Here is a 13,172-nt window from a genome sequence, read left to right as displayed (position 1 = left end):
TATCCAATGGGATACTTTCCTGTGAATGTACTGACAACTGACACATTTATTTTCCTTTTCATTCTCATACACTACCATGAAGTCGTAGTATCACATGACAATTGTTATTGTATAATACATACTACTTTTTACATTATACACTTATCATTACATTGACGTTGAAAATATGAATAAAAATATGTAACAACCCCCTCAAACATTCCCAGCCCCCCCTTGTAAAACCTACAAACTACTTTTGTCAACACTGCTCTTATACCCCTTTCACATCGCACTTTTAAAATGGTATATTGCCGTTTTTTTTTCCATTTTAAAACATTTAAGGCTGCAATGTGAAAGTGCCAGAGTTGATTTACCGGTTAAAGTTAACCGGTATTTCAACACGGTTAAAAAGCAGAGTCCTACACATTTTAAAGCCGTTTTTTTGGCAGTTTGAACAGCTCTATTTCAATGGCTTAAAACGTGTCCCTTGGGGGTTAAACGGGTTGAATGTTTGAATGGTATTAAATGATTTTTAAAACGGTTTTCACCTGCAATGTGAAAGGTCTCAAGGCTCAGACCCGTTTTAAAGTCCCATTTAAGAATACCGTGTCATTACCCATTTCTGTAATGTGAAAGCAGTATAAATAAGGGTTCAATTCATGTTTGTACACAATGGCTGATTATCACGCAATGGGGCGATTACTGGCAGACTGCATATGTGCTTTAATGGAGAGTGTCATGGTTATTTTCAGGGAGTGTATCTGCTGATGGCTGCGAGCTTGTAAGTGCAGAAATATGGCGCCTGAGTCCCTGCTGCAATCACACCTACACAATCACGCCTAGGGACAGATGTAATAGCATCCCAGTTTGGCAGCCATACGGGATGCCCGCCAATCTCACCGGTTTTTTTTTACAGGGGTCATTATTTACAAGGCATGGTTTTACTTTGTTAATGATTGCCCCTTTAAAAAAACCTAAGAGTTCGGCTGAGGAACTCGGAGGCTATTACATCTGGACCTTAATTGTTCTTGATTTACAGTCACATGAAGGTTTCTGTGCCACAAGGATGAAAAAATACCAAACGTATCAGACTTTTGGGGAGATGGATCAAACCTTGGAGAGAGCCTCTGTCATTTTTATACTGTGCTAAAAAGAGTTAGAAACGTCTTCACTTTGGGCCTTATTCTAGTTCACTCTTTCTGACAAAATCCTTCTTAGATGGACAAAACCATGTGCACTGCAGGTGGGGCAGATGTTACTTGTGAAGAGAGAATAAGATTTGGGTGGAGTTTTTCTTCAAAGTGAGATCTATATTGCAGTGTAAAAATAATGCAGTCAGTATGTATCCTGCACAGAAACAAAATAACTCATCCAAAGCTAATTCTCTCTGCACATGTTACATCTGCCCCCCTGCAGTGCACATGGTTTTGTTCATCTAAGAAGGATTTTGTCAGAAAGAGTGAACTGGAATAAGACCCGGAATCTCTCTCCATGGCTTGATACAGCTCCTCATTTTCACTAATGCCATCTAGCACATGTGTTATCCAATGCAGCAGGGAGAAAGTGATAAGCCATCACAAGCAGCTACAGCTAACCTACTTTCACATAACTGCATGAAGAGACAGAAGAATGCCAGCACATCTGGTGACTCTTCAGACAGAGAACAGAGTATAAACAACTAAGGAGGGCAGAGCTACTGTAACTGGAAAAAACACTCATCTCCTGAGGATCCCAGCTCATGGAACATAGCAGCACATGAAACAGTTCATTATTATGTTGGCCAAATATTTGCCAGAGCTGATGTTCAGCGGGTCGTTTACTTGGCTGCCATTAAGTAGTTAGCACAAACCTAATGAATTTGCTTTCTAGGCTGCTGTCGTTGGGTAGAAGTTTCTCTACACATACATTTGGACCATAATAACAAGTCATAATGCTGCACATTCATTTTTCTCAGAAATAATGACCGATTGTAGTTGGTTTTCCTCAATTATTTTCCGTTTAAAGAAACACATGATCTATGCTCCTGGGGAGCAAGAGCTCTCCTCTCCAAATTATTGTATGCATGGTTTCCTCTCTTTGACTATGGTGTTCTACCCAACCAATCATGAATATTCCTTCCATTACAAATATTAAGGAATGAGGTTCTAATGTTTACAATATAAATGTAATATAAGACATTTAACGATCATATGATTGACTGACACATCAATAAGTACTATATACACAATCATTGCACCATCAAATATGTTGGGGTAACAATCTTTTCCTACTTTAATTCCCCCCACTACCCACTTCTCTATCCTCCCAAACTCCCTGGGAACCCTGACCTACTACTCCTTACTCTTGACCCCGCGGATTCTCTTGATAAACTCCTTAACTTATTTGTTTTACTAGGCTACCTGTGCCGAACTCCATATATTGAATCACGTCTCTGCCTTTACTTCCTCTTCGTATCTAACCCCAATCTGAACCCACAGCTATCATCTTGTTTGAACACCGTGTTCTCCAATTAAGTATATTGTCTATTTTACTGTTCTCCAGACTGCACTCATGTTTTATTTGTACCCTTATGGATCTCTTAATAAACATGTATGATTGCAAAAAAATATTTGGGTAACCTGTCCCATTCCAGTTTTTATAGTACTTCAAACATACAAAGCTTTTTCAAAGTTTGGCCCATTGGTTTACATCATTTTCAGAAAGTGTAAACAACATTATGCTTATAAAGGCATTTCTGCAAAAGCAGGGTCTTATTGTTCATTTCTAGCAGCCTCTGTCTGGCTCATGAATCTGACACTGTGCGCATGTGCAATGTCATATTCCAAGGAGGAACCTTTAGAAAAAGTTAAAAACACCTCTATTATGCACAAGTTATTGCAATAGAGATCTATTTAGTTTATAGAAAAGGAATTTTTGTAACCAATGAAAATGTCTGTTGCGATGGAGACTGTTAATAATCACAGCACTGATATGATTATTAATACATGGGCCCCTTAGCGAAACCTCTTTTACACCAAAATCTGGATCCGACCCGGTACTTGGAAGCTGCTGGGCTGCCCCCAGCCTCTGTGCACCCTCCTATCCCCCATCCATGAGGTGAATGGATACCACACTCAGGCATCCTTTCACCTCCTCCCTGTCTCCGCTGCTGCACTGCACAGTACAGTGCTGTGTGCGCCCCCCAACCAAGCTCAATACCGCAGGCTTCCCTAATGCTGTAAACGGGAGCGGCATACCCGTTTACACTGCCCCACAACCGGGGTTTTTTTTTTTAGCTACCCCTTTTACCCCGACGCTAACCCAAGTCCACCCTGGGTTTTTGCCTTGGTGAAAAGGGGTATTAATATACATACACATACCCATTAATACTGTCCATGCTCACAGTACTCAGACACAGGAAAACTTTGTGTAATACCTGAACAAATGTCAGCTCCTCATTTGTAGTAGTTGCAGATGGTATTTCTAATTTTAACCATGGCGGCTTCTTTCTTTGTAAACTACTTGTGCTGTCCCGACGAATTTCAGTCATCTTTGTTTTCTTAACGTCTCACAGCTGTTATCCAAAGACAAAATGTAAAAAGTACATTAGAAAAAACGGTGCCAAATTAAAAATGGAGGTGCATTTGAAAATGGATTGTGTTGTAAGGGTCTGCAGCTTTCTTATGAAAGTAACAGCTTTTGTTTGAGTTGCTGTACATTAATAAGAGCGTGCAGAATTCAAAGTGAGAAGATTGTATGTATGAAGATTACAATTTCATAAGTGTACCCTGGACTTAGCCTGGACTTAAACTGCAATAAAACGGAAAGAAAACATCCAACAAATGATGTGAAATATCTTCACACCTCACATATATGTTCATTTATAACATCCTGCAATCATCACTCTGCCTTTGAACTCTTTACAACCAATTTGTGTTTTACAAAAAAACATTTGTAATGCCATGACATAACGTGCACGCAGGGGGTTTCTGAATTCCTGACCCCCGCCCCCCTGCCAATCAATTGTTGCAAGTGAGAGTGGACCAGGCCCATCCGTTCGCAGTCACAACCTGGCAGAGCTGTGGCAACTGCCTCCCTTACTGTTGCGGAGAGGCCACTGTGCAGTGGGCTGCCTATGGGGGGAGCTGAAGACCCCAGTACCTCTCACACGTATGGCTAGTCGGGTGAGGCAGAGATATGTACACCATGTGTGTGTGTGTATATCATGTGTGTGTACAGTATGTATACAGTATACCATGTGTGTGTATATACTAGGTGTGTGTGACTGTGAGTACGTATGTATACTAGGTGTGTGTGTGTGAGTATGTATGTATACTAGGTGTGTGCATGAATAAGAAGTGTGTGTTGGCTGTGTATGTATACTATGTATATCTGTGTGTGTTTATATATATATATATATATATATCTATATATCTCGTCTATTGTGTCTCCGAAACACAGGCATTGCCTGGCAGCGAGTAAAACTACATCTATTTCTCTCTCACATATGCACAAACACAGAGGCAATCACAAGGTAGCAGACTAGCTTTCAAAGCACTTACTAGTGTATATAAATATATATATATTCATATATATATGTACAGGTGTAGTTACGTATATATATATATATATATATATACATATATATATGCACTAACTAGGCAATGTGATGTGATTTCATTATTAAGATAATGCAGTCCACTGTTCTTGATGGATGAATGTGTGTGTGTGTGTGTGTGTGTGTTTGTGTGTGTGTGAATGTACGGAAACCCCATCCCAAGAATCCTGTATTTGCCCCTGCATGATGTGCTTGCCATTGTAAATACATGGGTTAGAAATGTTCTCAGTGATGCACAGTTAATGGGGGCACGAGTTTGCATAAACAAATACAGTGAAAATTTCGCCTTTCATCCACTATACATTTGCATTACTGGTAACCTGTGTAAATAACCAAATTTTACATACTTGCAAATCCAGTCTGTATTACCTTGGTACTACTATATAGTGCATTTCTGCAATTCCACTGCTCTAATCAAAAGATAATCTGGTGGTGCACGTGCACCACCTCTCCTGGCACTAGGAGATGTTCATGAAAAACAAATACAGTGTACTTTTATGTAGACAATATGATATAGATATTTGCTAGTGATTAGACTCTCCATGGGTTAAAAAGAAACGAAGGAGTGATTATCACTTGGTCTGGTGTGAAAAGATTTTATATCTTTACTATGACTAGGTAAAGAGGAGAGAAATATAAGGAGCAAAGGAAGGAAATACAGTAACTCCTGTCTTTGAAAAAGTCCCACTGTTAAGGGGACAAAACGCATTGACAATTCCGACAGCTCCACTGTGCTGATGCCAATTCCTGCACCTCATTCAGCCTTGCTGTGCTGACCCCCAACTGCTCCAACCTGCAGATAGCAGTAAAAATGGAGGGTTCAGCCGTTACCAATATGGTCTAGAGAAAGTCTCTACCCTGCCATTTCCAGCATTCCATACGGCTTTGCCTCGCTGATTCCCAACTGGAGCACCTTGCAGACAGCTGTGCTAAACGGAGCATCCAGCCGCCAACTTACAAGGTCTAGAAGCCCACAGCACATTTAAACGCTGTGCTCTGTATACAGAATCCAAGCTTAACACCTGACCAGTGTGACTACATTACTGCAGTGGGACACAACATCTTTGTTGGACCGGTAGGCCACCCATAAAGAGGAACTGTACATCTACGGTATCCACTGATTACTCTTGGTCCATACTAAACCGGACCCCTGTGCCCTAAAAACCTTATGTACAGAACAAGGCAGCCTAACTACCTTATATTCACAGCGATATAAAAGGGATCAACCAATATTGTTCACACACTTCCCACATTTAAACTAGATCTTTTATTATTGGGTGCCAGTTCTCTGATACTGGGACGCCAGCTTTAACTGACATTTCCCAATACCCACACATTGCGGACGTCATCATATATTTCTATGTTTGATTTAACTGTATCAATTTTGATTTGTCTCTCTGTGGTAATATATATACTGTTTTTTAAAGCACTCAGGGCCATGATTTATTGTTGCAACAATGGGCGGTATTGAATGGCATGTCGAGGATGGATTTTTTTCAGCAAAAGAAAAGCTATCCTCACCATCAAACCCCTTGCCGTATTCAATGTTAGGCTAGCATCCTCGCTGGCGAGGTTCGCCGCAAATGCAGCGAGTCCGATGCATTTCCTGGTGAGCCCTGCTGTTTTAATGGCCACACTCACTGTTTCCATCTCGCCAAATGGCAAGTGAAGGGGAGGCAGTTGAATACTCTGACGGCAAGCTATTGGCACTGCACGCCATCATAGCTCACCGTCAGAACATTGAATAACCCCCACTGTGTCAAGCTATATATATCTGTATATAACAGACTCATTTCATAGTCCTCAATGTCAATCATCGCAAAAATGTATGTAATTTTAGTATTTATATTGTGCAATCTATTTAATTAAATATTTTATTGTTTCCTGAAAATTCTGTTTTGGACAACATAAAATAAAATAAACCAAAAACTATTTTCACACCAGATGCAGTGATTAAACACTCCTTCAATTCTACTGCTCTGTCTCTTATTCATCCACCACACCTATTTCCAATTTTTCACCACTATTTTACTCATCTGCAGTATGTATAGATGGGCAACAACCCCCAACACTCCTTGTCTACCTAATCCCTTGTTTTGCCCCCCTGATACCCCCTCTATCCTTCTCTCCTAGTCTCCTACATCTCATCTCTCCTTTATCTCCCAACCTCCCCTCTGCTTCTCTCCCCCTTCTCTCCTGTTACCTCGCTGTCATTCAATTCTGCCTCACCACAGGCCTTCTCCTGCTGCTCTCTTCTGGGGGTCTCATATTCTCACACACACCCCAGCCCAGGGGTTACCATAGTGGGGGTGATTTTGAGGTACTTTTAGTCTCTAGCTACTCCTACAAACTCATACCTACAGAACTGTCCCTTATATTTTCTACATTTGAGGACCATGCCTCTTCCAACCCATTAATCTTTGAGTTGCTGTCATTCTTGGCATTCCTTTCAAATTCCTCAACAACTTTACTGGCTTTCTTACTTCCTCTCTTTTGACATTCCCTCCATTACCTTAAGTGATTTCAACATCCTCATTAATATCCCTAAAAACCCACTGCCTCTAAATTCCTTAACATTTTCTGTCCTCTAAACTTACCTGAAACTGCCCTAACAAAAGTCTTCAATGACCTCCAGGCTGTCAAATATAAGGGCCACTACTATGGAAATTCTACTTGGCCTCCCTCCTGCTTTTGACACTGTGGAACACCCTCTCCTTCTGCAAATTCTTCACTCCCATGGTTTGCATGATACTGCCATTTTCTGGCTGTCCTCCTACCTCTCTTGCAATTCCTCTCTGTCTCCCCTTATGACTCCACCTCCTTCCACTTCCAGTATCTCCCACGGTACTGTTCTTGGTCCTTTCCTTTTCTCTCTCTCTCTATACAGCTTCTTTAGGTGAATTCATTAGGTCTTTGATTTACAATATAATCTCTATGCTGATAATACACACATCCACCTTTCCACCCCTGACCCCTCCTCCACTTTCATAACTCATGTCTCCAGCTGTCTTCCTGATATCTCTTCTAAAATATGCCAGTGCCTTTTAAAACTTAACAAGCAGAATTTAATGTTTGCCTTGCAAGTGATTGCCCATTCGAAAAACAAGTCTGATTTTGGATGGCATCACACATGGCCACCAAAAATGGGTGCCTTTACATCCAGCCAAACATGTCTAAAGGTGCCCACACACTAGAAAGATCTGCGATCTTAAGATGTGCGCATAAATTAGCCTTGAAATCTTTTGTCTGTCCTGGACAAAAGATTTCAGGCAAGCGCACATCTTTACCAAAGATTTTTATTAAGATCCCGTGTGCGTTCCTATGGATTTTTTGTTAAATCTTCTTATCTTTCATGCAGCACATAAGATCAGAAGATTTATCAAAAGATCCATGGGAGTGTGCATCGGACCATTATCGGACGATTTTCAGTTGAATACCGGTCCGTTATCATCCGAAATCGGACCGTTATCGGACGATTTTCGGTTAAATATCGGTAACATTTATCGGAAATCGGCCGATCGGCAAAAAAATCATTCTAGTGTGTGGGCACCTTTAGACTGAGCTGATTATCTTCCCACTCTCTCACACACAATCTCACCTCCCACAATCTCATTATTTATGGATCGCACTACTACCTAGTCCCAAGGGCACTGTCTTGGAGAAATCCTTGACTCCTCTCTCTGCGTTAAACCACACATTCTGCAACTCTCACAAACCTGCCATCTTCCTCTAAAAAAACTTTTAGAATCAGACCTTTCTCATCAAAGATGCTACCAAAACCCTTATCCACTCACTGGTCATCTCCAGACTGGACTACTGTTTTCTCCTTCTATCTAGCATCCCTGATGAATTCCCCTCTCCACTCCAATCTATACTCATTGCTGCAGCCCGGTTCATCTTCCTCCCAAATGCACTTCCCTTTTCTACAAGCCATTCCCTTCCAGAATCGAATTTAAGCTTCTCGCACTCACTTACAAAACTTTCACTCACTCTAACATTTACATATATGATCTCATCTTCCTTTTCACTTCCATCGATCCTCTTTGCTCCGCTAATGCCTGTCACATCTCCTGCCTACTGATTAATTCATCAAGATTTTTCACATGCTGCTCTCTTTCTCTGGAATCCTCTAACTACCTGTCTCATTCAGACCATCCCACCTCACTACAAAACTTTAAACGGGCTCCGAAGACCCACTTCTTCACCAAACCCAGCCAAATCTCATCATGTCTTTGTTTCACCCCAGTCTGTCTGCCCCTCCCCTTTAGAACAAAAGTTTGCACAAGCAGGGCACTCTTCCATCATGTGCATTTGTTTCTCTTATTTAAACACCCTTCGATGGCACCAAATCTTGCAGTTTTCTATCACCATGATATTTATTTCAGTGTGGTCTGCTAATGCAGCTATGTGTATGTACCCTGTATTTGTCATTTATTGTATTCAACTGTGAAGCCATGTGCACACTGGGTGATTTTTCCAGGCGATTTTGACATCGCCAAAATCATCTAGAGGGTTAGGCAGAATTTGCACTGTATGTACACAGCGTGCAATAGCAATGCACGGCCCAGCAGAGTCTGTATCTCCCAACCAAAAAGACAGTGCAGGCAAGAATATTTTCAATACACACCACCTGCATTGTGTATTTGTCCATGGCTGGGGAAGGCAGGATGTAGTTACCGGTCCAATCTTCTGATGGCGATGGCTAACTACATCTTGATTACACAAGGAGCTCAGTCCATATAGCCGGGAATGAGTCCTGTGTGTACACCCCTTTAGTCACTGTTTCCTGCTTTACTTATTTATTTGTTTATATATACAACAATATGATCAGTGCTTTTGCTTCAAAGAGCTGAATAAAAATTATATAAAATACGGCTAGGATCAATGAAAAAATTGTAATATACTGAATAAATGCATGCAAATTAACACATACAAATTATTTAAAAGCCTTATAACATATAATAATTATCAAGGCTTTTAAATTAATTGTATGTGGTAATTTCCATGCATTTATATATTAACTTTTTTTCAATGATCCTATCTGTATTTTATATAATTTTATATAATTATTATATTTTATTTTTAATTATAGTGTTCATTGAAAAATTGTATTATGTTTTTAATTAATGATATACACTCTACAAATGTATTTAAGAAATTGAATGAATTGATCATTATAAAATGTTCACATAATGTCAGCTGTACATTACTAATAAGTTAAAGTTTACAGTAACAACTAATAATTTGGTACTACCATTTTGTGTATTAAGTATAAAAAAAAAAACGGTACTCTTTACCTAGATCCCATCGTGGCCATCGCGGGCATTGAATGCACTAAAAAATCGAGTGCGATGCGACCAACGCGATGCCCGCGATTTCCCATAGGGAACAATGTTAAATGTCTCAATTGACCCGATTTTCCTGTTCAATGCCTCAATTGACCCGATTTTTCCATAGGAAACAATGTTAAATGGCCCACAGAGGCCAAATAGGCACTCTGAAGTGTGAAATGGCCCCCACAATTGTTAACGGCACCCCACGATCAATGTGAACCCGAAGCGTGGCGAGCGCAGCGAGCCCGCGAGGGGCGGCGGTACGCGTCCTACGACCTTTTCATACCCCCACTATCCACGTCGGCGTGGATTTGAGAATAGAATAGTGTGGCGAGCGCAGCGAGCCACCGAGCCCGAAGCGTGGTGAGCGCAGCGCGCCCCGCGAGGGGACGCGGATACCTGTGAAGCCCGCGAAGGGACGCGTTTACCTGTGAAGGTATCCGCGTCCCCTCGCGGGGCTCGCTGCTCTCGCCTCGCTTCGCTCGCCACACTATTCTATTCTCAACTCCACGCCGACGTGGATAGTGGGGGTATGAAAAGGTCGTAGGACGCGTACCGCTGCACTCGCCACACTTCGGGTTCACGTTGATCGTGGGGTGGCGTTAACAATTGTGGGGGCCATTTCACACTTCAGGGTGGCTATTTGGCCTCTGTGGGCCATTTAACATTGTTTCCTATGGAAAAATTGGGTCAATTGAGGCATTGAACAGGAAAATCGGGTCAATTGAGACATTTAACATTGTTTCCTATGGGAAATCGCGGGCATCGCGTCGGTCGCATGGCACCCGATTTTTTAGTGCATTCAATGCCCGCGATTTTTTTACCTGCGATGACCACAATCAAAATCGTGGGCGCCATGCTAGGTAAAGAGTACCAAAAAAACATTTAAAATGTTGTATTATTATGTGTATTGAAATGCTGTCAAATATATTATGTTTTAAGTGGAATCAATCTTAAAAAACACATGAATGAATTACATAAACAAAATAATATACATTATGAGCATACAGCAGATTTCTGCAATGGAACCAATTGGAGTATTTTTACCACTCAAAGTTTTGCTAAGGGAAGGAGATAAAAAAAATAATAATAATAAAACAATAAAACAGCATCAAAAACATAATTGAGCTCAGTATTTCAAAGACCCCAATTGTTCTCCTTTGTACTTTAATACAAATCTACACGGTACTTATATGTTAGTTGGGCGCCCACTATAGTTACTACACTCATACCCCCACTATCCATGTCGGCATGGAGTTGATTTTATACAGTGTGGCGAGCGCAGCGGAAAACAAAGCAAATAGCCCAACTTACATATAAGTACCATCTACACTTATCAAAAAAGACACTGTTATTTGGGGGAGGGAGATTTATCAAAGCTTTGCATGATATATAATTGTGAGAGATAAGGTACCAACCAATCAGCTCCTGTTATTTTTCAAACGCAACCTGTAAAATGTAAATTCGAAGCTGATTAGTAGTTAGTAGTAGTAGTTTATCTCTCACAATTTTATCTCTTGCAAAGCCTTGATAAATACCCAATTATAACTGCATCTTTTGATCTTGGAGTTGATATACTGTGTACTGTCCATAGACGGCTGGAGAACTAATATCGGAAGTACTGTACAAATCTTGATCATATTCTTTGTTTCCATGCAATGTAATGTAAACCTAAATGTTTCTTTAAGTTATACTTTACATAAGAGTCAATGGGGCAGATGTATTAAGCCAGACGAAGAGATAAACTGGAGATAAAGTGGAAGGAGATAACGCACCAGCCAATCAACTCCCAACTGTCATTTTTCAAACACAGCTGATTGGCTGGTGCGTTATCTCCTTCCACTTTATGTCCAGTTTATCTCTTCGCCTGGCTTAATACATCTGCCCCGATATTACCTGATACAGCGCCTTAAGATTATAAACACACAGACATCTATTATAACGTGGCCTACACATGTAGAGATTTTCTGAGTTTTCTGAGCGATGCTTGTTTACTCAGAATGCACTGCAAGATCACTCAGCACATGTATCAGCGCTGTGTGCTGAGCGATCTGTCAGGGCCAGTGTTTCCCAGTGAGAACATTGGCCCTGACCGATTATTATCCAGCGTGTTGGATATTAATCGCTCATCGTTATTGCCCCTACACACAGAACGATGTAGGGGCATTTTCTAATAGTGATATAGTGATATCGCTTAGAAAATACCCCTAAATTGCTACATGTGTAGGCCCCATAACGTACAGATATTGATGTTTAGCACCTGGTGAGCATAATTAGTTGCAGTTTACAGCAGATAAAGTTGTTTCACCTGTAGCAGTTTCCACTAGGAAACAATATATCTTTTTGACAGTTACGCGTAATCTATATTGCTAGAACCTCAAACCTACCTTGACCTGTAAGATGGCTCTGAAACCTGCACTATGGAATTCCTGCCTTGCGTCCACCTGTCTGTTTCACAAAGGTAATATTGTCTGCAAGTCTGTACATGACCCAGTCACCTTCTGCTTAATCTTCCCTAAAACTGGTTGTTCTTGTTGCCAGGCATGAATTGTTGCTGAAAGAGTACTATTTTCCCACTGCATTGTCAGATGGAAATAGATTATATGCACACCTTGAAAGCACATCACTTAAGTGCTTAGAGAACAATTCAATTAATTTACAACATAATCGTGTATATATAGTTCTATGTGCAAAAGTACCAAAGTTACAGTGTAAACCTATATATTTTAGTGATCTCACTAGACCAGGGGCAGGCAAAAATCAGCCCTCCAGAATACTAAAATGGCTGCAGGGCATGATGGGATGTGTAGTTCTACAACATCTGAAGGGTCACACAAATCTACCAAGAATCAGGTACAGATGTGTCCTTTCACAGTTTGTGGCATGGCGGCTCACATATGTACCCACGCTCCCTCTATGCATTCACTGTAATGGGGCCGGTAGTGGGTGCATTGGAACATGGCATGTCGTGATCCATGTTTGCTACAGAATACTGCTATATGCAAGATGTAGCAGGTCACATTTCTAATGAGGTGTTTATTTATCAAAGCCATTTTTCATTAAATGATGCAAACAGAGCAGTTTTAGGTCTTACTGCTATGTACTAACATCAGTGGTGTAACTAAAGAGGGTGCAGGGGATGCAGCTGCTATGGGATGCGACAGCTTTAGGGGCCCGAGGGACTAGCAGGCATCATTTTTCATTTATTATTATTTTTATAAAGTGCCACGAGCCGGGTTCTGGGACCATCACCTTACTTCCGG

At 40.9% G+C, this 13,172-nt stretch overlaps 1 protein-coding gene across 1 annotated transcript in view; it reads right to left on the bottom strand.

Annotated features, from left to right (window-relative positions):
- Positions 1-13,172, bottom strand: part of RHBDF1 (rhomboid 5 homolog 1) — a 164,483-nt gene that overhangs the window by 82,461 nt on the left and 68,850 nt on the right. Inside the window, exon 2 of the mRNA XM_083153431.1 lies at positions 3,395-3,532. Within this exon, the coding sequence (XP_083009557.1) occupies positions 3,395-3,508 (114 nt within the window). The 5' untranslated portion in view covers positions 3,509-3,532. The remainder of the gene's footprint in view (positions 1-3,394; positions 3,533-13,172) is intronic.

The sequence above is a fragment of the Crinia signifera genome, chromosome 7 (genome assembly GCF_055691185.1).
Source record: "Crinia signifera chromosome 7, ASM5569118v1, whole genome shotgun sequence".
Lineage (NCBI taxonomy): Eukaryota > Metazoa > Chordata > Amphibia > Anura > Myobatrachidae > Crinia > Crinia signifera.
The sequence above is the reverse complement of the archived record's forward strand: the minus strand, read 5'-3'. Positions and strand labels throughout refer to the sequence as shown.